The sequence below is a fragment of the Eucyclogobius newberryi genome, unplaced genomic scaffold (assembly GCF_026437365.1).
Source record: "Eucyclogobius newberryi isolate DKJ021-1_F unplaced genomic scaffold, fEucNew1.0.hap1 SCAF_3, whole genome shotgun sequence".
NCBI lineage: Eukaryota > Metazoa > Chordata > Actinopteri > Gobiiformes > Gobiidae > Eucyclogobius > Eucyclogobius newberryi.
Window position 1 is genome coordinate 35,274,532 of NW_027315945.1, and position 27,362 is coordinate 35,301,893.

Genomic DNA, 27,362 nt, shown 5'->3' on the forward strand with positions numbered 1-27,362 from the left:
TACAGCGGACAAACTAACTGTGTCAGAGGCGCTTGACAACGAGGAATCTCCCGTATTGCCACTCTTAATGCCGCGCCACCATAATGGCCGTAATATTGCTCTGCTTTATCGCATCTCGCTGGGAAATTGGGAGCCAATAAAATAAATAATGATGTTTTTTTCCCGCCGCAGAACTACCTCGCTCGTAATCGGCTTATGTGCAATTTGCATAAAACTCCGAGTCCAATGCAGCCGCCGCCATGATGGTATTTAAATAAACAAGCCGTCTGCAATGAAACGCAACACTGACCAGCGGCTGACAGGGGGGATTATACCGTCCCGTTTAAGGGGGGAAATGTTTTACCTGAATGGCACGCGTTTGGTTACGGGACTTTATTGCCATTTGTTTTTTGAAGCAGGTGGAAATGTAGTTATGAGGTGTGATTTGAAAATGTCGAGTGAACGATTGGTCGAAAACGAAGCACGGCGTTTGCAGATTCGAGAGAGGTTCGGCGGCGGAATTTGGGGGGCGAGACGAGACTCACGTACCACGAGACGAGACACGAGATTGTGATGAGATTTGTACGTGATGTAAATTGTGCAGAACTGTTCCCAATTTTGACCTGTGCATGTGTTTCTTGAAAAAACATGGTTTAAATGAGATGGAGAGATTATATAAGTCATTAAAACGATTAAAACACTAGCAAGAACCGCGAGAACAGGGACCAACGATGCTGTCTTTATAGGACTTCTGGGTAATTATTAGCGTGTTGGAGGAGTAAAGTGTTGAGGCGTGGTCCTGTTCTCAGATCAACTCCATTAAATGAGTAATTTAAAAGTATCATCATGTTTTAATACCAAAGTAGTGCACAAACCGCCTCGCCAGAGCAACACGTTCACACATCTCTACAAGATACAACAAAGGATCTGCATTTCATCCTCCAGTTTTGCATTTTCATTCAGGCACAAAAACCTAGAGCAACTGTGAGGGTTAAGGTTAGTGTTTTGTCCCACTTTTGGCATGGGACATTTAACCCGCTCTGACCCTCTGTCCTGGTAATCACGTCTAATCTCCCCAAAAGGCTCCGAACGCCGCTCGAAACGCCAGATCGGAGACGGAGAGCGTTTACGCAAATCAAACGTGATTCCGAGAGAGGCTCCACTTCTTCTGACTTCTTAACATCCCATTGTTTAACGCCGAGTACAAAACGAACCCCGTCATCTCTCCAGCGGCACAAAAGAGGCCGATTACAGCCTTCTTTCTCTGGCTTCACAAAGGTATTTTCATCGCGGCCATCGCTCTTAACCTTGAGATGTAGACTAATCTCACGGCGGCCCATCCGACAAAGAGAGGTCGAGCTCTCTGAAGGTTCCGGATGACGTCACCTACGGGCGTGTCGTATTTCACTGAGACGGTGGTGAAGTTAGACTGTCAAAATGTTGAAATGGAGGAATGCATCGTCTCAAAGTCGGAGAATTGAAATAATGCGAAATATCGTCCAGCGTGAAGGAGATGCACAAAGGATCTGATGGAAAAATCCCACTTTTGAGGTTGATTTTACAGTTCATTTGTGAAATTTAACTACACCCGAGACATGTAGGCGTAATAATACAATAATACATGTAGATTTATTCCCAGTATTGCTCACTATTGAGGTCTTGGTCCGACAACATCTTCTGGAGCCAAGTCTGCCGTGAGTGATGAACCGGATGCAGGTTTACATAATTTAAATACTGCCTGAAAGATCCTCGTCCTCCAATGCTTTTGACGTGACGTTTCTTTCACAGAACTGGTAGAGGAGTGGGAGTTGTGGAATCTAACCACAACATGAATATAATGTGTAGTCAGACTTGTATAAGAACAGTCAGATCAGGTCATGGAGCTTAAACTGTTGGGTATTATATCATTTATGGCTGGAATACACTAGATCCAGGCTTATGCCTCTAAAAACTTATGGCTTCTTGACAATTGGACTAAAAAACTAAATTTGTGTAATTTCTCAACAGATCATGCTCTTATGTTACCATGTTAAATTATACAAGCAATTTGGGGGATTGAAATTTAAAATAAGAAATATTTAGACTGAAAATAAATAACTTTTTTTGTTTAAAGTTTTAGTTCTAGTTGAAAATTATTTTTATGTTTTCAAGTAAAATGACAAGCTAACAGACACAATTCTAGGGTAAAATGTGAAAAAATAAAAAAAGGTAAATAATATTTGTTGTCGGATCGTTTTTCTTTCTTTCTTTGGACCCAGTGCGAAAAAATAAAAATATACAACATAATATATAACATAAAGAATCAGAAGGCATGTAAACTGGATTTCACCTCTATATTACATAAACATACTGTAATAAAGCCACGTGTACTTGATATTTAGCTCCGAGCAGACGTGAGAACACAGTTACTGTGTCATCATCTGTGATACTTCAGATACTTCACTGCACCTTCACTGCACCTTCACTGCACCTTCACTGCACCTTCACTGGACCTTCACTGGACCTTCACTGCATCTTCACTGCACCTTCACTGGACCTTCACTGCACCTTCACTGGACCTTCACTGGACCTTCACTGCACCTTCACTGCACCTTCACTGGACCTTCACTGCACCTTCACTGCACCTTCACTGCACCTTCACTGCGCCTTCACTGCGCCTTCACTGCGCCTTCACTGGACCTTCACTGCACCTTCACCGCGCCTTCACTGGACCTTCACTGCACCTTCACTGCACCTTCACTGCACCTTCACTGCACCTTCACTGCGCCTTCACTGCGCCTTCACTGGACCTTCACTGCACCTTCACCGCGCCTTCACTGGACCTTCACTGCACCTTCACTGCACCTTCACTGCACCTTCACTGCACCTTCACTGGACCTTCACTGCACCTTCACTACGCCTTCACTGCGCCTCCACTGCGCCTCCACTGCGCCTTCACTGGACCTTCACTGCACCTTCACTGCACCTTCACTGCACCTTCACTGGACCTTCACTGCACCTTTACTGCACCTTCACTGCACCTTCACTGCACCTTCACTGCACCTTCACTGCACCGGGAGCTTTGAAGTGTTTTAGGTTTATGCTCTGGACAAATAAACACTCAGTATGCAAAAGTCATGTTTTTGCATTGTGTTTGTGAATAAGGCTCTAGTTTGCATTTTGCCTGATTATTTATCAAATCTATTGCACATCAGTTCAAGTATTCAAAGTTTGAGGTCTCAGAATATTTTTGTCTTACAATCACATCGTATCAACACAGAGACAGGAACAAAGGGTTTGCTCATGTGGAAAAAAAAGTTATTATTATAAATTAAATAATGTTATGCCTTTTAATGATTTTAAAGAACTGGTCAAGTACGACCCACAGTGCAATGCACTTGTTTGATATAATTCTGTCTCATATGGTATGTATAAATGTGTTTGTATATATTGATTTATTTTATTGAATGTTTTATGTGTGTTTAGTATCTTGTGCTTGTTTGTTGTTTATTTTGTGTCGTGTTTTTAGAGGGACCATGAAAAACTTCTCATTGGGGTTTCCCTGTATAAATAAATACAATGAATAAATTAATGTTCATCCCAGATCAAAACAGTCAAACATTGTTTTAATGCTACTTAAGTGGACTTGCTAAATCGATATAATTTGAAGTATGTCACTTTTGTAATGAGCAATCTCCACATTCCATCAGCTTTATGTCTCTGGTTTAAGTCCTGGGACTTTCTGTGGAGTTTACATTAGGATTCCTCCTGAACAAGCCTAGTTCAGTATCTGGAGGCCCCTGAGCTGTGTGTGAGCGGCCCTCTGCTCCTGACAGGCTGCTCCAGCGAGATATTTAAGGATAGATTAACCCCTGGAACCAGCCAAAACCCCCACGATAACGAATGTGATATTCCTTTCATCTCAATTCAAATCTACTTGTATAACCCAAAGAACGGACCGTGCAAACGTCTCTATATTAAGTTAAGGCTCGGGTCAAGCGTACAGACTTGCAGTGACCTCCTGTGGCAATATCACACTCTATTAAAATAGCTAATTGCTTCACTACACAAGCATCGCTCATTAGCAAACAGGACGAGTGTCTGAAGTGTCGGGGGCGTGTTTCGGGATAATCAATTTACAAGGTGAAATCTTAAATTATAAAAAATAATGTCATTTTTCCTGCTGTGGCATAATGACAGACGCGGCTGTTTTTATTAGCCTCGAATGAGTCTATGGAATCTTAATGCCGCATTTAATTAAGTCCAAACGAGGAAAGGGAAAGTCATTTATTGTGGCTGAAGTCGGGTGTAAAATGCCCCACTCGCTGGAGGAGATTACGCTTAGTCGCTACTTTAACCTGGAGAGAAGTGAGTGAGGAACCACGACAACAAGATCCTGCACGAAGAGAAGTGATGTTCTGGAGGACGTGTTTGAAGGGCAGAGGTGGAGGTGAAAGGAAGGAGCGCGGTGGAGGTGACGAGAATGACACTGAGATTCGAATGAAGTTTTTTGAGCAGGTTTGTGCAAACAAGGAACACATTTGTACCTTTTAGCATGAGATACGACTGCAATGTCACTTTAACTACAATACTTCTGTGTTCATTGTATTCTATTGTATACAACGGTGTGTTTTCTTAAATCATCACTGTTGTATCAAACCAGTATTGAGTACCAAGCCTCAATTTTCCTTACAAGACTTGCACAATATTACTACTCTTTATTTATATATTTATTATATTCATTCAAGTACACTTAAGTTTTGTCTCACACTGCGACTTCGATATAGGCTGATACATGTGCTTTAGAAGTATTATATAAAGTATCATCATTGTATTTCACCCCTTGATATGTGTTATGTACTGTATTTTCCGGACTATAAGTTTCACTGGAGTATAAGTCGCACCAGCCAAAAAATGCATAATAGAGAAGAAAAAAACATACATAAGTCGCACTGGAGTATAAGTCGCATTTTTGGGGGAAATTATTTGATAAAATCCAAGAACAGACATTTCCTCTTGAAATGCAGTTTAAAATAATAACAGATGAGAGAACATGGTGAATAGGTGTACGTATGCTAACGCTAACACCTTCAGCTACATGAGGCACAGACAGAACTGTGGTAAGTGTCTGGTATGTTAACGTAACATATGAACAGTTATTCAGATAACTATAGCATAAAGAACATGCTAACAAGTTTAGCAAAGCATCAGTTTTACCCCAAATCACTAAATCCACTGAATTCTTCTTCCTCTGTGTCACTTCTAAACAACTCCACAAACTCCAGAGGAAGAGGAAGTGCAGATTCTTCTTCTGCGTCGCTTAGAGCCTAGAGCGCCCTCTTGTAATATAAACATAAAATGGCCTCACGTTTTCATCTTAAACCACGACTTGGGCGCGTGACGGCCGCCGCTTTGTTCGGCGAGCGGCTCCTACATCTCAATTGTCTTTGTAATTACAGCGCATGGCGTGATCGGACGGCGCCCGTTCTCAGCGGTCTGGCGCTCACAGATGAGGTGATAAAACATCCACAACCAGAGCAGCTTCACATAATGGATTATAGATTCAATTTGGACCGAACGTAAAGTGAGCGGGCGAGGCGTGGCATCAGGCAAAATGACATCCTTTCTTAATTGAGCGTCGGCGAGAGCAGCGGAGTGTGGCCGGGGCGGAGTGTGGCCGGGGCGGAGTGTGGCCGGGGCGGAGTGTGGCCGGGGCGGAGACGGCGAGGCGTGCACCGCCGAGCGCCATCGTTATCGGCTATTTTTAGTCCACGGGTTCAACCGCAAAACTATTTTTCATATTGTCTCATGTTTACTGATTATATACAAAAGGTACAGGACCACAGTTATCCACTTGATTTATTCAGCCCATATATAATAAATATATATACCGTATTATCCTGACTATAAGTTGCACCTTTTTGCATAGTTTTGGCCGGAGTGCAACTTAAACTTATATTTATACTCTGGAGCGACTTATATGTGATATTATTTGTTATTTTCACACTTGCAACCGCATTTCATACTCCAGTGCGACTTATATATGTTTTTTTCTTCTTTATTATGCATTTTTTGGCTGGTGCGACTTATAGTCCAGAAAATACGGTACTTTATATTATAAACTGAGTGTTTCCAAAGTGCTGCACAAAACATCAAGCTGAACCAATGCTCATAAAAACAATAATCAAAATAAAACCAGGCAAAAGAGCAGCAAAAAACAATAAATAACTATTCAAAAACTAGAATAAATGAATACAAATAATAATAAAACAATTCAAAAAGGTCGAAAATGTACTTTGGGCCCGTTTCGTTCAAAGCTTTAAAAAGAAACAATACAAAAACATGAATCCAGCCACATTAAAGGTGACAAGAATATTTTATTTTAGTCTCATGTTTCTGGATTTGACTAATTGTTGAAGAATTCCCTGGAGTCCCTGTGCTTGTTCTTACAGAGAGAAACCTTTTTAAATTCAAATATCACTATTTAGCTGTTTACCTTTCTCTGTGTACTTTTTTTTTTTTGCAAATTAAAGGTTATTTTTTCTAATTAGCGTTCGAGTGAACCCATCGAGAAATCCATTTATTACAACTCAAAACAATCTAAACACTAATTAAATCTCAACAGCAGAAAGAGAAACTTTACACACTGATCAGAGGAAAGTCTCATGTTCGGCTCAAAGGTCTAAACTTTACAACTATTAAAACCAAAGTGAGTGAAAATCAAAATGTGAATTCAATGAAACTGTAGCGGTTTGTTGTTGGTTTGACAGATACTTCAATTTTCTCAACCAGGAAAAATCTATATATTATAAATGTTGCATGTTGTGCTTTATATTACCATTACTTTATAGTCTTTAAAATTAGACAAAACAAACTTACAGTAATGGATTTCATTTCTGCCATTTCTGTTCAAAAAGTGTATAAAGTGTGTAAAAGGCCAATCAATGTCTGACTTTAAGTATCGTGTGGTGTGTTAAAAAAGTACACAAATATGAATGTAACCAGGGAAAAACTGAACTAGTTAGTATTAGTTTAAGTTTGATTATTGATTTGATTCATACAATGACGTCGTGCGTGTCACAGTTAAACATAAATGAATTTAAAGGAGCAGAAAGAAGAGCAATCTTATGTTGTCTGCGCACTTTTTCAGATCATTTTCAACACTGATAGTTTAAACCATCACACAATTATTGTATTCTTCATTTTAAATTATTATAGTTCATTACTCGCCACACAGAGTTTACAGGAGACTTTCACAGCTTTCAGAGGCCGGAGCGAAAACACGCAGCGGCACATTTCCTGGTTCTCGGACAATAAAACTCTTAAAAATTAGGCTGGAATGGGGAAAAACTCATTTGGCTCAACAACACGGACAAATATCTAGAACAGCAAAAACGATATTTGCAGTAGTTGTGCAGTAAAACAAAATGCCCTTAATGTCAGAACGCAGTAGATTTATGAATTAATGAAGTAATTTACAACAAGAAGTCTGGCACGATATGTATTATGAGTACTTTTTAATTCGATCGATTATTGCAGTATTCCTGATGCCCTACCAATTATTTTCTTGTATTAAAGTACAATCTGTTTTGCCCCAGAACAGATTTTTCATAAAAACATTTACAGTATTGGCGCAAAAAATAGATTCTTGTGTGTTTTCTGCCTCTAATTAAAGACTGTTTTATTCCAGCGCACTGTTAGCATGCTAATTTCGGTTAGCTTTACCGCCACGGCAAAACTCCGGCCTCTGAAAGTTGCGTAATGTGCTGCTGTAACTCATCACGGTGAATATCGAGGGCGCTCAGAAGGCGTTCGGCATGTGAGCGATGCTTTCGTGCAGCTGCGAAAAGTTTAAACTGAACTAGTTTTAATTTGACATGTTTATGAGGCCGTAACGATCGGGTGCGGCGCCTTCAACTGTGCGCCGGATTAGCTTCTGTTCAGTTCCGATCCACTCGCCTCGGTCCGATTGCGCCTGTGTCTTGCTTCTTTTTTTTTCCCGTACACATTTTTTCTGTCTTATGCCGTTCTGGCTTTGCAGAGACAGCAGCTTTGAGGATTGGCACGGAGCTAAATTGCTCGGCGCGAGCTTGGTCACGGCTCAGTTCTCCTGGAGATAATGAAATGACAATTAATGGGAAAGCGCGTGCCATTCACTCGTTTGTTCTTGCACCGCAGCGCCAGACTTACGGTAGGACAGCGGTTTGGGCGTTCTAAAAAACTGCGTAGCGAGCGTTTCAAGGTGATGTATGGATGTCTAACAGTCCAAATATACACAGAAGACAATGGATGGACAAGCAATTATTGTTCATCAAAGTTTACCGTCCACTTTATTGTTTTGTAATGGCTGTATGTGTGTAAAGTCTATGTGCATGACTTCAACCATGTCATATTAATGATTCTAACACTACATAACAGACCTCAAAACTACTATTTGACACATATGATCCATTAAAAGTCAATCTTCTCGATATTGTAGGAAGATATACAGTATAAAAGTGTTTGTTCATCAGAAGTGAACAGAGGGCAACATATGGTTGACATGCAAAATAAATCTAAAATACAGGATTTTAGTGCAAACATTTTAAAATATTTACAAAATACAATAAGTATTGTGTAAACATCAATTACACTTTTGTGACTGAATAATAACACAATTTTTGGGATTATGGGATATTGAACTTTGTCTTGTTTTTTTTGTCCTGTAATTACAAAGATATTAAAAATAAAGTAAAAATTATGAATTTAAAACATGTCAAAAACGTGCCCAAAATTGTGTTTAACTTCATTCAGCTCTGAGCCTCACAAAAACACGCTGTTTAAATTTTCTCAGATCTGTGATGTCAAACAGTAGAGGACCCGTGCTGTTTTTTAAGCTCATAAATCATCACATAACTTGTTCTGATGTCAATTTGTGTTCATTAAAACTGCATGCTTCTGCTAGTAGGTGGGGCAAGCTAGCTTTTGTTTATTTCCCCATGGTTTTAAAACATAAGGGGCCACAGTAAAGGTACTCAAGAGCCAATAACAACACAAATACTACATGTGTTCTTTAAACTGTGGACACGCACGATGTCACGGCAACGCAAACTACGCAGTAAATCAGTCCGACGTGTCAAACCCGAGCGTTCCCCTCATTAACCCCGCAACTCCAGACTCCATACATTATTTACTACAGCCACAGGCCTCCACCACAGCAGCACCACCGCAGCAGCACCACCGCAGCAGCACCACCGCAGCAGACACCACCGCAGCAGACACCACCGCAGCAGACACCACCGCTGCAGACACCACAGCTGCAGACACCACCGCTGCAGACACCACCGCAGCAGACACCACCGCAGCAGCACCACCGCTGCAGACACCACCGCAGCAGCACCACCGCTGCAGACACCACCGCAGCAGACACCACCGCTGCAGACACCACCGCAGCAGCACCACCGCTGCAGACACCACCGCAGCAGCACCACCGCTGCAGACACCACCGCAGCAGACACCACCGCTGCAGACACCACCGCAGCAGCACCACCGCTGCAGACACCATCGCAGCAGACACCACCGCTGCAGACACCACCGCAGCAGCACCACCGCTGCAGACACCACCGCAGCAGACACCACCGCTGCAGACACCACCGCTGCAGACACCACCGCAGCAGACACCACCGCAGCAGACACCACCACTGCAGACACCACCACAGCAGACACCACCGCAGCAGACACCACCGCAGCAGACACCACCACAGCAGACACCACCGCAGCAGACACCACCGCTGCAGACACCACCGCTGCAGACACCACCGCAGCAGACACCACCGCAGCAGACACCACCGCAGCAGACACCACAACAGCAGACACCACCACAGCAGACACCACCGCTGCAGACACCACCACAGCAGCACCACCGCAGCAGACACCACCACAGCAGACACCACCGCAGCAGACACCACCACAGCAGCACCACCGCAGCAGCACCACCGCAGCAGCACCACCGCAGCAGACACCACCACAGCAGACACCACCGCAGCAGACACCACCACAGCAGACACCACCGCTGCAGACACCACCGCAGCAGCACCACCGCTGCAGACACCACCACAGCAGACACCACCGCAGCAGACACCACCACAGCAGACACCACCACAGCAGACACCACCGCAGCAGACACCACCGCAGAGACGCAGCTCAAGCGGAAACCAAAAGAAAGCCTTCCTAATATGAGGAGAAGTGAGCGTTTTAGCCAATTCAAATCACACTCAAAGCATAAGGATGAGTTTACACATTCAGCAGATCAAAACAGGAACTAAACCAGGACTAAACCCAACACTAAACCTGGAATAGGACAAGACTGAACATGGACTAAACCAGGACTAAACCCAACACTAAACCTGGACTAGGACAGGACTGAACATGGACTAAACCTGGACTAAACCCAACACTAAACCTGGACTAGGACGGGACTGAACATGGACTAAACCAGGACTAAACCCAACATCAAAATTGGACTAGGACGGGACTGAACATGGACTAAACCAGGACTAAACCCAACATCAAAATTGGACTAGGCCAGGACTGAACATGGACTAAAACCGGACCAAAACAAGTCTACATCAGGACTGAGTGACACTTTTTTGTTGGAGGGTCAATTACCTGGTTTTCTCCATGTATCTTATCATTAAATATGGTCATTATTTCTGTGCAAACAACATACTGATTTACGCACAGAGTAAACTTACGACTTTGTGTTTTTGGGTGGATATACGTAACTGCATTCTTCTGCATCGGTGAGATGATAGACTGTGCTTTGCGTGGGTCGGTGTGTTATTAACATTATTAACATTGTGCAGTTTTTACAGAGCGCTCGGTCGTGCATCGCCTGCGCTGCCACATCTGTGCTTTGTATAAACAGTTAAATTACGCTGGACATGTGCGAGAAACGTCATTAAAATGTAAAATGCGGTCACTGCGGTCACTTGATTCTTGTTTAGTTTTAGTGATCGTTCTGCAACAGCCTTAGGCATATATTTTTCTCTCTATTGCATTTGCATTTTTCATGTTATAGCTTATTCATGGTGCAAAAAAGAAAACCTCTTCCACCACTAAGAGTCTGTTATATGATATTTCTGCATGCAGCGTGCGTCCCAGTAATGCAATATCCTAAAGTGCTCGCGAAACCAAAAGAAAATAGGTAATTAATTTCCATCATACGAGTGGAAGAAACACTATGGTTTGAGCTCTAAAGACAGATTAGACATGTATGATCTATGTCCCCGAACAGAACTCATTTATCTGGCTCCGAACGCTTGTAAAGTTTGACACGAAATTGCATCATGTGTGTTATTACGCTGCGGCGCATGTGATAAAAGCTGTGTAATCGAGTTAGTGACGTGTCTGTTTGCACGGCTGATCATGCTAAGCCACCGAGCCACCGCGGCACAATGCGGAGCGCGGGCCAGAACGCGGAATTAAAACGCAGCTAAACAATCGCGGGCCTGTCAAGTGTTCGGGGGAATAAAGTGCAACAGACCACTGCGTTTTTCTGCACAACACGGATTTGAGGTCAACGGTTGGTAAAGTCGTTCACACACTTCAGCTGGCAAGGCTAAAATGGATTGATGACTAAATAAAGATGGAAACTGGAAAAAAATAATAAAAGAGATTATACCATTGAAAAAAAAGATGTGTTGTCCCTTGACGTTATTATAAGTGTCCATTCCCTAGTATGGATCGTGGTCCGTATGGTCATTTTGTGGATTATTAGGGGTGGGCAACATATTGGTTATAATAAAGTGGAATTGGAGTGTTTTCCCAGATACCAGTATTGATCTGATATTGAAAAATAACTTTGATTTGATGCCCCAGTCTGTGTTATTCCCAGTTTGTCTCACATGCATCAAATTAGCCTTTTTGAACAAACTAATGAGTGAAAATGGAAATAGAAAAGCAATAACAGGTAGGCTAAAAATATGGATGCATGTTATGAAAATCATGCACTAGATTATTCTATATTACAGACATACATTTCAAAGCACAAAGTAATTATTTTCTGAACTTCACTACAGCTTAACGTTAGTTTGTGGAACTTGCAATGGATTTAAAATGAAATTAATAATAAAACTATTGGTTATTGTTCCCACAGTAGCAAGACAAATATTGTATATTGATATTGGCTCCAAAAATTACAATCATCCATAATGGGAAAAAGATAATATGATCTTACATAAGGGCAAAGCACAACCACGATTATGGGTGAGAGTGAATTGAAGGTTTGAGTGATCATTTTGACTGTCACGTCTCCAGAAGTCTGTCAATGGCGTGTACCTGATACTGGTTGGCCTTGGCGAGCTCCTGATTGGCCGACTCCACGTTGGATGATGTGGTCTGGATGTAGTCCTCTATGCTGTCTGCAAAACGAAGAAGAAAACACATGGACGGCGATCAGAGCTGTCCATGGTGCTGAAACACTGACCCAATCAATTCTAAAAACTGTAGATTGAAAAGTATTTACAACTCCACAGTATATATTTTTTGTATAGTGATGTGACAAGGGAACTGCAGTTTATATCATTTTGACAGTGACACAGCAGGAATAATTTGACACTCTTTTTTTTAGAATCCGAAAAGCCTAAAAAATACTAAAGGGTGAGAAAACACTATTCCAAAAAGGTGAAAAGGTAAAACACTACTGGAGTTAGAGGGATTATTGAGAATACATTTGATGTTGCACTGGCTATTTCGCAATAATTCTATTTCAATTCAAAACCAAGATGACTGAATATTGAATTTAGAAAAAAAGAAGTACAGTGCAGTTGACTACAATAGTGATGGTACAGTTTTGTCAATGTTATGCGTAAATTGAGACATTTTAGTTTGAATGCAACTGAAATTATTGTTTAAAAGCATATTAAAACATCCAAATTAAATCAATATCACAGTTGTTAAAAGCCACATCACAATGTTGCAGCCTTTTAAGTTTTCATCTTGATAATTTAACCGCTTTCCCTCTGCATTCCCTTCTATCACCGCGCTCGTCTGTTCCAAACTCCAGCCGATCGATGCGGCTCCTAATCTCTACACAGTCCCAGTTTGCCCGATCATAATGAGCCTAGTGGAAAAGTGTCTGCCGTTACTGACTATTGTAACCTCCAAAGCACCGGTGCGGTCGGATGCGGCCCTTGCAGGCTCTGCATCGGACTAACAGGGCCCCCGTTAAAAAACAAGGGCGCTCCTTTTACGCCGTGTCGATACCGCCGGGTTAATGGAACGAGACCTGAACGTGCCTAATGATGTCTTTGCGCTGAAATATTTGGCGCAGGCGCGTAATCGCTCGCATATGTTTCGGGAAAAAGCAGATAACGTGAATGTTGTATTGATTGTTCGCGGGGCGTCGCGAGGCGGTTGGTTGCGATAGCCTTCGGTAATTACTGCGACGCCGAAGAGCTTGCACGGAATCAGCTTTTGAACTTGACGACGGGAGAGAGCAAAGTGGATTATTAGTCAGGACTTGGACATTAGCGCGGTAATAACGATGTTTGGGTATTGCGGCGTTTCTTTGGACGCCCAATGTCGCATTGTTCGTTCACTAAGCAATAAAGAGTAGACGATGTTCTTCTTTTTTCCACTTACATTGATCGATAACAATCTTCAGTGTGTTTTCATTTGGACTTAATTCGATAACAGAACCAAAACAGACTTTAAATCATCAGTGTCATTTATCACAAAAACAGTCCAATTTGCTTATCCAAAGTCCATAGTTTGTTCTAAACTACAGGATTTTACAGGCTTTTACGGGATTGGCTGTAGATCCATTTATTAGAAAAGACTCAAGATGATTATTGACTATTTGAGATGATTGGAAATAGAACTGGCAATATAAAAAAATATTAAAAATAATAATCATCTTTTTTTCCCCCTTGTATTAATAGATTTTTTAGATCAAATTTTAAAAAAAGCAAATTGTATGCATTTGTGGCTTAATTTTTTACATTAACCATTTCATGCTTTTGATCATTGCCTTTCAACACTAAGAAGATTCCAATTCCGCCCTCAAAAGTCTGAGTGAGAATTGGCTGTGGACTTCCCCAAAAGACCAAAACTTTCATGGATGATTTGTGTTTCAGGGGTGACTTGCGCAGGCGTTTATTTTAAATAAACCTCTACAAACATACTGGAGCGCCTGAACTTTGACAGCTTTTAGAATTTTGCACAGCTCTAATGTTACCTCGATTCGATTGAAACTGGACAACTCGCCCGTGTTGAGCTACACTGACCGATAGAGACACAAAGAACACTGTTTCTACGACTACCGTAAACTACCGACAAACATCAAAGTGTGTGAAGTGTCGCCTCCAACGGATGAAGCACGGGTGCAGAAACAACTTGGATTTTATTTTGTCTTTGTAATAAAGACAAATATAATGCATGTTTTTACAGACAAAGACACAGCGTCCCTTTAGAATAGTTTTTATTATAGTCGGTGTTCTGCAATGTTGAGGTTTAAATAGCACAGTGGAACAGGGAAATCAGGTTTTGCTCATATAAACATAAAAAAGGCACCAAACCTTTCATAAAGTGTACATAAGGTACTCAGGAACAAGAATATACACTGCCTGTCCAAGAAAAAAAGTTTCCACAAGGGTGACACGCAGTATATTTGGTCGGCGCGGCTTCTGCGATATTGAACGAGTTATTTTCATCCAGTGTTGCATTATTTTTCACCAATTTTGATCTTGTGTTGATGACGTGAGAGAGTGATCACATAACAAGAAAGAAAGCAAGAAAACACCTTTCAAGTGTTAAGCTTAAGTCAATACTCCATCTACTGGCAGTGGAGGGAATTACCATGGATTTAAAGAAGAAAAGCTAGCTTGCCACGACAAGCTAATTTAAGCAGGTACTTGCAATGAAGATGATTTTACAGGTTTCGTTGAAATATTAAAGTTTAAAGTACAGTTTAGATGTGTTGTTCACCTGAACTTTGTACAGTTATACCAGCAATTAGCCTCATGAAAACCGCACAATGGCGCGCACAGACATTCAAACAAAAACTGTACCAGAGAAAGCCCTAAAGACCGTACCAGTGCCAGCAAATACCCCATTCCCAGCTGCAAACTCTGACTCAGAACATGAATATTTGAAATACAAAGTGTCATCCTTTGATTTTTTTTTTTTACCAACGCTCACTTTTTACCAGCTCTTTTGCGGCCCACACGCAGCCCGGGACCGTAGATCGCAGCGCTCTCCGGCTCCAGCTGAGTGCGTCCTCGGCCCCGCACTAATCCCATCCTTCAGTGTCGCCCCTTTGTATTTCCCACTGCTTTCGCTACCGAACGCCTCCGCAGCACAATCGCCGCATTCATATCTGCCACTACACGGAGAAAGCCCATTCAAAAGTGTACCCTTGGCAATTTCACAGCCCTCCTCGTTTGAATAAAGAACCCGCGATAAGGGAGGACGGAGCGGAGCCGCAAACGGAGCGTCGCACTGTAAACGTGAGGATTTCTCCGGTGGATGGTCGTCCGGGTGTCGTGTTTTCCGGCGACGCGAAACGGGGCATCGGCGCCATTTCACATGCAAATAACGAAGTAACGGCCGAATTATGCAGAGTTCATGAATGTGGCGGCGCTCGCGTGTGGAGGGGAATTCTGCGAAAAGCTCGGCAAAGGCCACAAGGAGAGATTACAGTGTTTACCTCATCCAAAATGTACAAAAAATACAAAACATCTGACCAATCAATAGCATTCCAACGATTAAATTCATCATTATTGAACATCCTGGACAATTACAGTAAGTCGCATTAAAGACGCAGACAGACTCGACACAGAGGTCTAGTCGTTTAGTCGATTAAGTGGTTGATGTCACCTTATTTGAGCATTTTTTGAATCAGTCAACTATTATTTTATTACGATTATGAGGAGGTAAATGCACCACTGCAGAAAGGAGAAGACATGGAGCAAGTTAACTGGAGTTTTGAGAGTGACTGGACAGTTTAATCTGACTTTTTACTCATGAAGATGCTGTTTACTCGCACTCCTTTGTGTTTTTAGTCATTTTTCCACAATATTCTGAAACTTTTGAGCGCTTTTGCCATGTGCTTCCATGTGTCTTTGTACTTTTTAATCTCTCAGTAGAGTCGCGAGCTAAGGAGGGTTGTAAAAACATTAATAAACACCATAGCAAATCTATTTAAACATTCTTCTGTGTCGCTTACAGCCTAGAGCGCCCGCTTGTGGTTGCAAACAATTGTTATCACATACAAGTCGCACTGGAGTATAAGTCGCACCCCAACCAAATTTTGACCTGTACCATATTTTCATAGTTTTGGCCGGGGTGCGACTTATACTCCAGTGTGACTTGTATGTGATAATAATCGTTTGCAACCACAAGAGGGCGCTCTAGGCTGTAAGCGACGCAGAAGAAGAATGCACTTCCTCTTCCTCTGGAGTTTGTGGAGTTGTTTAGAAGTGACACAGAGGAGGAAGAATTCAATGGATTTAGTGATTTGGGGTAAAACTGATGCTTTGGTAAAGCATCAGTTAGCATGTTCTTTATGCTAGAGTTATCTGAATAACTGTTAATAGAGTATAAGAATAAATACTTATATACTTATAGTCCAGAAAATATGCTATTACAAAACTTTAAAAAGGCTAAGGGAGTAGGGTTAGATTTGAATTATTACCATCAAATTGTGATCATGATAATTTGATTTTTCTTTATTTTTCCCCAAATCAAATCAACTCTACAACGTAGAATAACATATTTCCTTTTTGTAAAATTCGCTCTTAAAGAAGACGTTATCTCTGTTCGCCACAGTTTGACACCTGTGGATATTTATTTTTTCTTTCATATATACATTATAAATCGCAAAAATGATCGAAAACGAAACCGGTTCGTTGACTTCCAGGTTCCAGCGCGTCAATTCTACCTTTCCACCTGCTCCGAGACGTCTGCGGAATTGTAAAAAAATAACAAATACATCTGAGCTCAAAGTGGACGTCTGTCGGGCGTCGGCGAAACCTTTTTTGGAGCAACGGCATCGTGATTAGAGGAGCGTAAAGATAAACACAACGTGATTAGAGGAGCGTAAAGATAAACACAACTTTGAGCGCGTTAATGAGACGGAAGAGCGAGAACAGCGCGGTTCTAAAAGTAACAGTCCCCTTTAACGGCCTTGGACTCTCTGCACCTGGGTACTTTCCGCCTTTATGAAACCTGCACCGACCGGCGATAAATACTCTGGCCGTTTACTGTACCAAACACAATCACGTAATAATATCGCTCGTCACCTTTTTTTAGAGCCCTGTATTTCAAGTGCCGCGACGACCTGCTGCCTTTGGCCACGATAAAACACGGACCTGCGCATTACCTCAAGGACGCGCCGAAAACAAACCGAAGGGTAAAAATACGACCCAATCTACTCACCGTGCATTATTTATGTCTCCAAATGTTAACTATTGTAATTACAGCTGGCGTTACAGAGGAAAGTGAGGGTCTCGTGCTGTGCGTTGGGGTAAGCCAGCGTGAGCGAGCCAGGCTTTAAAGGGTACTTAAAGGGCATGTACATTAGCCTGATTGAAGGCCGCAGACGCAGGGTTATTCTGCAGCTAAAGGCAGCAATTAGGACAAGTTATGGGCGGCGCTAACTTTAAGAAGCGGTTTATTTTTACACCTGAAAGGGCGCCCGGGATGATAATAAGGTTCACGTGAATATTATGTCGTTTATCAAGGACTCGATTTCGATTTTATTTCTGTTGCGAAATTAAAATAACTAATTGTGTAAGTAATTACAAAAGTGCTAGCGGTCACCTCCAGAGTCTCGCTCTAAAACCTACAAATCAAGTATTAAATCTGGGGGGAATAATGGATTCAGACTTGAACTTTAACAGCCACGTCAAATCAATAACATCAGCAGCTTTTTACCATCTAAAAAGCATTTCCAAAATCAAAAGTATAGAGTCTAAACCAGATTTGGAGAGACTTATCCATGTGTTTGTCTCCAGTAGATTAGACTGTAACGGCCGCTCACTGGCCTCTCCAAACGAGCTGTAAAACAGCTGCAGTACATCCAGAACGCTGCTGCTCGAGTCCTGACTAGAACCAGGAAGTATGATCACATTAGTCCTGTTCTCAGGTCTCTGCACTGCCCCCTGTGGCTCAGAGAAGAGACTTTAAAGCAGCTCTGCTTGTGTACAAGTCTCTCCATGGCCTAGCACCAAAGTACATCTCAGACATGTTAGTGCCATATGAACCATCTCAGACTCTGAGGACCTCAGGGACCGGCCTCCTGCTGGTGCCAGAGTCAGGACTAAACAGGGACCGGCCTCCTGCTGGTGCCCAGAGTCAGGACTAAACATGGACCGGCCTCCTGCTGGTGCCAGAGTCAGGACTAAACATGGACCGGCCTCCTGCTGGTGCCAGAGTCAGGACTAAACATGGACCGGCCTCCTGCTGGTGCCAGAGTCAGGACTAAACATGGACCGGCCTCCTGCTGGTGCCCAGAGTCAGGACTAAACATGGACCGGCCTCCTGCTGGTGCCAGAGTCAGGACTAAACATGGACCGGCCTCCTGCTGGTGCCAGAGTCAGGACTAAACATGGACCGGCCTCCTGCTGGTGCCCAGAGTCAGGACTAAACATGGACCGGCCTCCTGCTGGTGCCCAGAGTCAGGACTAAACATGGACCGGCCTCCTGCTGGTGCCAGAGTCAGGACTAAACATGGACCGGCCTCCTGCAGGTGCCAGAGTCAGGACTAAACATGGACCGGCCTCCTGCTGGTGCCAGAGTCAGGACTAAACATGGACCGGCCTCCTGCTGGTGCCAGAGTCAGGACTAAACATGGACCGGCCTCCTGCTGGTGCCAGTCAGGACTAAACATGGACCGGCCTCCTGCTGGTGCCAGAGTCAGGACTAAACATGGTGAATCTGCATTTCAGTTTTATGCAGCTAAAATCTGGAACATTCTTCCTGAAGATGTGAGACAGGCTTCTACTCTGACAATGTTCAAATCTGAGCTAAAAACAGTTTTGTTTAGCTGTGCATATGACTGAAAGGATTTTCTTTGCACTTTTCTCTTTTAGGTCTTAAACTGTTTTGTGATTTCTGTCATGTCTTTGTGATTTTAATGCATTTTTCCTGTTGTAAAGCACTTTGAATTGCCTTGTGTAAGAAGTGTGCTCTACAAATAAACTTGCCTTGCCTGAAACTAGATCAAATCTTTAAAACATGGTGGGGCTAATATTTAATCAATTGATTGAATGTCTTTGTTCTTACATAACAATAAAAATACAACAAAATAAACACAGTCCTCGCACACAAGCGCGTTCCTTTTATGCTTTTATTGATCCTATTCTAGCGAGAGGCTCATTGTTTTCTGTTGTGCAGTAAAAACATGTTTAAAAATGTCTCACCGATGGAGTCTCCTTGTTCGTGCACCAAACTGGCCAAGTCCTTCATGATCTGACTCACGTCCAGCATGTCCCTCTGTGGAGGACGGAAGGACACGTGAGAGACGCTCAGTAGTAAACAGAGTAAACAACAGTGTGAACAGAGTAAACAACAGTGTAAACAGAGTAAACAACAGTGTAAACAGAGTAAACAACAGTGTAAACAGAGTAAACAACAGTGTGAACAGAGTAAACAACAGTGTAAACAGAGTAAACAACAGTGTGAACAGAGTAAACAACAGTGTGAACAGAGTAAACAACAGTGTGAGTAAACAACAGTGTGAACAGAGTAAACAACAGTGTGAACAGAGTAAACAGTGTAAATAGAGTAAACAGTGTGAACAGAGTAAACAACAGTGTGAACAGAGTAAACAACAGTGTGAGTAAACAACAGTGTGAACAGAGTAAACAGTGTAAATAGAGTAAACAGTGTAAACAGAGTAAACAACAGAGTAAACAGTGTAAACAGAGTAAACAGTGTAAACAGTGTAAACAGAGTAAACAACAGAGTAAACAGTGTAAACAGAGTAAACAACAGAGTAAACAGTGTAAACAGAGTAAACAGTGTAAACAGTGTAAACAGAGTAAACAACAGTGTAAACAGAGTAAACAACAGTGTGAACAGAGTAAACAACAGTGTAAACAGAGTAAACAACAGTGTGAACAGAGTAAACAACAGTGTGAACAGAGTAAACAACAGTGTGAGTAAACAACAGTGTGAACAGAGTAAACAACAGTGTGAACAGAGTAAACAGTGTAAATAGAGTAAACAGTGTGAACAGAGTAAACAACAGTGTGAACAGAGTAAACAACAGTGTGAGTAAACAACAGTGTGAACAGAGTAAACAGTGTAAATAGAGTAAACAGTGTAAACAGAGTAAACAACAGTGTGAGTAAACAACAGTGTGAACAGAGTAAACAACAGTGTGAACAGAGTAAACAGTGTAAATAGAGTAAACAGTGTGAACAGAGTAAACAACAGTGTGAACAGAGTAAACAACAGTGTGAGTAAACAACAGTGTGAACAGAGTAAACAGTGTAAATAGAGTAAACAGTGTAAACAGAGTAAACAACAGAGTAAACAGTGTAAACAGAGTAAACAGTGTAAACAGTGTAAACAGAGTAAACAACAGAGTAAACAGTGTAAACAGAGTAAACAACAGAGTAAACAGTGTAAACAGAGTAAACAGTGTAAACAGAGTAAACAACAGTGTAAACAGAGTAAACAACAGTGTGAACAGAGTAAACAACAGTGTAAACAGAGTAAACAACAGTGTGAACAGAGTAAACAACAGTGTGAACAGAGTAAACAACAGTGTGAGTAAACAACAGTGTGAACAGAGTAAACAACAGTGTGAACAGAGTAAACAGTGTAAATAGAGTAAACAGTGTGAACAGAGTAAACAACAGTGTGAACAGAGTAAACAACAGTGTGAGTAAACAACAGTGTGAACAGAGTAAACAGTGTAAATAGAGTAAACAGTGTAAACAGAGTAAACAACAGAGTAAACAGTGTAAACAGAGTAAACAGTGTAAACAGTGTAAACAGAGTAAACAACAGAGTAAACAGTGTAAACAGAGTAAACAACAGAGTAAACAGTGTAAACAGAGTAAACAGTGTAAACAGAGTAAACAGTGTAAACAGTGTAAACAGAGTAAACAACAGTGTAAACAGAGTAAACAACAGTGTGAACAGAGTAAACAACAGTGTAAACAGAGTAAACAACAGTGTAAACAGAGTAAACAACAGTGTGAACAGAGTAAACAACAGTGTGAGTAAACAACAGTGTGAACAGAGTAAACAACAGTGTGAACAGAGTAAACAGTGTAAATAGAGTAAACAGTGTGAACAGAGTAAACAACAGTGTGAACAGAGTAAACAACAGTGTGAGTAAACAACAGTGTGAACAGAGTAAACAGTGTAAATAGAGTAAACAGTGTAAACAGAGTAAACAACAGAGTAAACAGTGTAAACAGAGTAAACAGTGTAAACAGAGTAAACAACAGAGTAAACAGTGTAAACAGAGTAAACAACAGGGTAAACAGTGTAAACAGAGTAAACAACAGTGTGAACAGAGTAAACAACAGTGTAAACAGAGTAAACAACAGTGTAAACAGAGTAAACAACAGTGTAAACAGAGTAAACAACAGTGTAAACAGAGTAAACAACAGTGTGAACAGAGTAAACAACAGTGTAAACAGAGTAAACAACAGTGTGAACAGAGTAAACAACAGTGTGAACAGAGTAAACAACAGTGTGAGTAAACAACAGTGTGAACAGAGTAAACAACAGTGTGAACAGAGTAAACAGTGTAAATAGAGTAAACAGTGTGAACAGAGTAAACAACAGTGTGAACAGAGTAAACAACAGTGTGAGTAAACAACAGTGTGAACAGAGTAAACAGTGTAAATAGAGTAAACAGTGTAAACAGAGTAAACAACAGAGTAAACAGTGTAAACAGAGTAAACAGTGTAAACAGTGTAAACAGAGTAAACAACAGAGTAAACAGTGTAAACAGAGTAAACAACAGAGTAAACAGTGTAAACAGAGTAAACAGTGTAAACAGTGTAAACAGAGTAAACAACAGTGTAAACAGAGTAAACAACAGTGTGAACAGAGTAAACAACAGTGTAAACAGAGTAAACAACAGTGTGAACAGAGTAAACAACAGTGTGAGTAAACAACAGTGTGAGTAAACAACAGTGTGAACAGAGTAAACAACAGTGTGAACAGAGTAAACAGTGTAAATAGAGTAAACAGTGTGAACAGAGTAAACAACAGTGTGAACAGAGTAAACAACAGTGTGAGTAAACAACAGTGTGAACAGAGTAAACAGTGTAAATAGAGTAAACAGTGTAAACAGAGTAAACAACAGAGTAAACAGTGTAAACAGAGTAAACAGTGTAAACAGTGTAAACAGAGTAAACAACAGAGTAAACAGTGTAAACAGAGTAAACAACAGAGTAAACAGTGTAAACAGAGTAAACAGTGTAAACAGAGTAAACAGTGTAAACAGTGTAAACAGAGTAAACAACAGTGTAAACAGAGTAAACAACAGTGTGAACAGAGTAAACAACAGTGTAAACAGAGTAAACAACAGTGTAAACAGAGTAAACAACAGTGTGAGTAAACAACAGTGTGAACAGAGTAAACAACAGTGTGAACAGAGTAAACAGTGTAAATAGAGTAAACAGTGTGAACAGAGTAAACAACAGTGTGAACAGAGTAAACAACAGTGTGAGTAAACAACAGTGTGAACAGAGTAAACAGTGTAAATAGAGTAAACAGTGTGAACAGAGTAAACAACAGTGTGAACAGAGTAAACAACAGTGTGAGTAAACAACAGTGTGAACAGAGTAAACAGTGTAAATAGAGTAAACAGTGTAAACAGAGTAAACAACAGAGTAAACAGTGTAAACAGAGTAAACAGTGTAAACAGTGTAAACAGAGTAAACAACAGAGTAAACAGTGTAAACAGAGTAAACAACAGAGTAAACAGTGTAAACAGAGTAAACAGTGTAAACAGAGTAAACAACAGTGTGAACAGAGTAAACAACAGTGTAAACAGAGTAAACAACAGTGTAAACAGAGTAAACAACAGTGTGAACAGAGTAAACAACAGTGTGAACAGAGTAAACAACAGTGTGAGTAAACAACAGTGTGAACAGAGTAAACAACAGTGTGAACAGAGTAAACAGTGTAAATAGAGTAAACAGTGTGAACAGAGTAAACAACAGTGTGAACAGAGTAAACAACAGTGTGAGTAAACAACAGTGTGAACAGAGTAAACAGTGTAAATAGAGTAAACAGTGTAAACAGAGTAAACAACAGAGTAAACAGTGTAAACAGAGTAAACAGTGTAAACAGTGTAAACAGAGTAAACAACAGTGTAAACAGTGTAAACAGAGTAAATAACAGTGTAGTTGTTTTGTATTTTGGTTCTCTGGTCTGGTTCTGTGTTGTGAAAGTGGATTTTTCATTGTATTTATTTTTTTGATTTAAATATATTTAAACTTGGCTTGGCTTAGTTTGTTTTGACCAATTAGAGTCTTTAAATAATTCAAAACAAAAGGTTTAAGATAGAGAAATTGGAGGGTCTGCAACCTTCTTGTCTCCATGGAGATGTTATTGCTTTGAACAGTCATTGCACATGTCATTAAACTTTACAGCGCGCAGTTAGAGAGCATATTTTTCATGTTTTAAGCTATAAAAACACTCAAAAATGAAATAAAAGCAGGACAGATGCGCCTCACGTCAGACTGTGGAACATTCAAGGTCGTTCCTTCTGTACGGACACAAGCGCGTGGCAAACCTCGAGCCAGAAACGATACAATTACAGTGCAAATTGTTTAATCGCGTGTCATTTAAAAACCCAGGCCAGCATCCAAAACCGGCCTGGCCCCGCCCTCAGCCCGCGTCCACCATATTGCTATGATTTGGAGCTAAGAGAAGTCAAAATCTCATTTGGAGCTTGTTTGAAATGAGATTTGTATCAGTGCTGCAGATGTATCTGAGTTTGGACGACTGCCGACCAAATTAGATTTCAGAGTGTAGTTTGTGTCACTGCGAATGTGGCGCCGGGCAAAACCCCGGGATCCAGGCCGACAGCGGAGCAGGGCGGGATAATACAGAGGAGAGGAGCCTGTGGGGGCCAGGCAAGTCTGTGTCAAGTCTGTGCCAAGTCTGTGGCAAGCCTGTGGCAAGTCTGTGGCAAGGGTGTGGCAAGTCTGTGGCAAGTCTGTGGGGGCGAGGCAAGTCTGTGGCAAGGGTGTGGCAAGTCTGTGAGGACGAGGCAAGTCTGTGGGGCGAGGCAAGTCTGTGGGGGCGAGGGAAGTCTGTGGTAAGTCTGTGGGGGTCGAGGCAAGTCTGTAGGGGCGGGGCAACTCTGTGGGGGCCAGGCAAGTCTGTGGCAAGTCTGTGGCAAGTTTGTGAGGACGAGGCAAGTCTGTGGGGGTGAGGGAAGTCTGTGGGGGTGAGGAAAGTCTGTGGGGGTGAGGGAAGTCTGTGGGGGTGAGGGAGGTCTGTGGGGGTGAGGAAAGTCTGTGGGGGTGAGGGAAGTCTGTGGGGGTGAGGAAAGTCTGTGGCAAGTCTGTGGGGGCGAGGCAAGTCTGTGGGGGCGAGGCAAGTCTGTGGGAGTCAGATCCCCCTTCACTCTGGAACTCCTCCAGGTTTTTACTTCTTACGTTTTTTGTAGTTTTTCCTGGCCGAGAAGAAGGGTCTAAGGACAGAGGACTTTGGGACATCGTCCCTCGTCCCCACGGACATTGTTTAATCCGTTTTTCCCTGTCGCCCTCAGAGGCAACTGTTGTTGTGATTTTGGGCGTTACATAAAGAAATGAAATTAATTGTTGCGTCTGCTTCAAACTACTGGAGACGACCTGGTGTGGAAGTCCAAAGGGGTTTGGGGAACGTACCACAAAAATAGATGAACTGGTAAAGAATGCAAATGTAAGTAGCACGTTTTCAGAGATGCAATTTTTGACAGTTGTTTGACTTTGTAACATTGTCAACGTCCCCATGATACAGTTGTGTTGTTGTCTTTTTCACAAATTATAGCACGAGACAAAAAAAAGGCTATTTCAATCGATATGTTTTTAAAAGGAGGATGACTAAAGGGACTAAATCTAAATTATTTGTCATTGTGTATAAAATAAAATACAACTTTGGAATTCTCTACATTGTTTGTGGCCCATTTCAGAAACAAAAGCTTTTTTTTGTACATTTTGAAGGGTTTGGATTCTGAAAATATGGTGACAAATTTACCACAAAAAAAAACAAAAAAGACAAACGTGTGGTGTGTACAAACTTTCTTTTCCACGTGACTTTATGTTTACGACGCCTCACATTACATTGTACTTACTACTGCTATTCCTGCAACAAAAGAAAGGACTATTACCTCCAAATACTGGCTTTACATAACCTCACTCTAATGCTGCTCACATCCACCTCGCTTTATGTAACTTCAATCAACAAACTTGCCCGTCTGAGCTGCTGTGAGTTAAAGGGGAAAATCCGTTTAAATATTTTGTTCAATTATTTCAGAGGGGCTACAGAGCAAACGCGCGAGGCTACGCTTGACCGCGGCTAATTCTCCTCTGCGCTGGCGCTTTGAATCGGCTCCACTGTGTTTCTGCTCACAGCCAAATGAAAGCTCAGAAAAGCGCAGACTATCTGGTGAAAGCAGGTCCCCGAACGCACATAATGGAGCCACGCAATCATGCTGTCATTCTGAGTGTGCTGCCAGGGCTAAACCAGGGCTAAACCAGGGCTAAACCAGGGCTAAACCAGGGCTAAACCAGGGCTAAACCAGGGCTGAACCAGGTCTAAACCAGGGCTAAACCAGGGCTAAACCAGGGCTGAACCAGGTCTAAACCAGGTCTGAACCAGGGCTAAACCAGGTCTAAACCAGGGCTAAATCAGGGCTAAAGCCAGGTCTACACTAGAGCAAAACCAGGGCTAAACCAGGTCTAAACCAGGTCTGAACCAGGACTGAACCAGGGCTAAACCAGGTCTAAACTAGAGCAATACCAGGTCTAAACCAGGGTTAACCAGAGCAAAACCAAGTCTAAACCAGGTCAAACTAGGTCCAAACCAGGACTAAACCAGGTCTAAACTAGGTCTAAACCAGGTCTAAACCAGGAATAAACCACAACTAAACCAGGAATAAACCAGATCTAAAATAGGTCTAAGGCCTGGCTTAATCCTGGGTTGGACATGGTTTAGGCCTGGTTTAGTCCTGGTTTCCTAAACCAGGATTAAACCATAACTAAACCAGGTCTAAACCAGGTTCAAACCAGGAATAAACCAGGTCTAAACCAGGTTTATTCCTGGTTTAAACCTGGTTTAGACCTGGTTTAGACCTGGTTTAGTTATGGTTTAATCCTGGTTTAGACCTGTTTTAGACCTGGTTTAGACCTGGTTTACACACCAGGACCAACAGCAGGGAAACATGATGGGGCTCAGTACTTTCACATTTCTTTGTACATTGCAGCCGTAGCAGCAGAATGTGAGCCGCTGCCTCTCCCGCTGGGCCATCCATCACAGGAGGTGCCCATCGCCGTGGAAACTGGCAGCTGGCCTGGCACTTGGCAAAGAACACATTTGAATGGGCCAAAATGGCCGCTGGCACAAAACCCCCGCCACGCTAAAGACTTTGGGCAGCCCCGTCGATCAAGCCGTAATGGAATAACACATTTATTTTACCTGGAGACATTTATTTTACCTGGAGAAGAATGAAGTAAAACAGGGATCATTTTATCATAATGAGAGCGCGCTGTAGAGCCAGTTTAAAGGTAGTGGCTGGAGCTGATGGGACAGAGGACACGGGACGGGTGGATGGAGATGTGAAGACCCAGCATCACGGGACGACCAGCTGCCGCCCAAAACTCTGCCCTTTTTACACTTTTCATCTGAATGGATTTAAATTCAGCTCGTGTCCCGATGCAGAGCTCGAGTTTGATGATGTCACCATCTCAAATAGAAGAAAAGGCCAATATTATTTTTATTAATTTCAATTCTTCAAATCGTGTGCGACCTGTCCAAATATATAAAGACCCCTTGTTTTTTCAGATTATTGCCTAATTATTTACAACATGATTTTGTTTTAATTTAGCATTAAAGGGCTTTTTAATTTAGCATTAAAGGGCCTGTGCCGGCTTGTTTGGATTTATTAAAGTGAACTCTGTTTGGCCCAGTGCAAATATATTGTAAAAGCATCCATTTGGGTCAAAATGAAACCTCTAAATATAAAGTCTTTTACTCTCTGCGAAGCAGGAAGTGCGCTGTTAGCATGCTAATGTTTGTTAACTGTACCCGGGACGGCAAAACTTGCTCTGGGCTCAGAAAGTGATGAAAAGTGCTTTTAAACACATTGTGAGGAATATTCAGGATGCTGTAAATGCGTTAGGCACATGAGCTGAACGTGTGGACGACTGCAAAGAGTTTCAAATATTTGTCATTTTTTT

General features: G+C 41.9%; 1 protein-coding gene across 1 annotated transcript in view; it reads right to left on the reverse strand.

Annotated features, from left to right (window-relative positions):
• tsnare1 (T-SNARE Domain Containing 1) overlaps window positions 1-27,362 on the reverse strand; it is a 198,100-nt gene that overhangs the window by 34,857 nt on the left and 135,881 nt on the right. The window contains exons 9-10 of the mRNA XM_072461107.1: window positions 19,362-19,434; window positions 12,277-12,359 (exon numbers count right to left, since the gene is read on the reverse strand). Coding sequence (XP_072317208.1) covers window positions 12,277-12,359; window positions 19,362-19,434 — 156 coding nt within the window. The remainder of the gene's footprint in view (window positions 1-12,276; window positions 12,360-19,361; window positions 19,435-27,362) is intronic.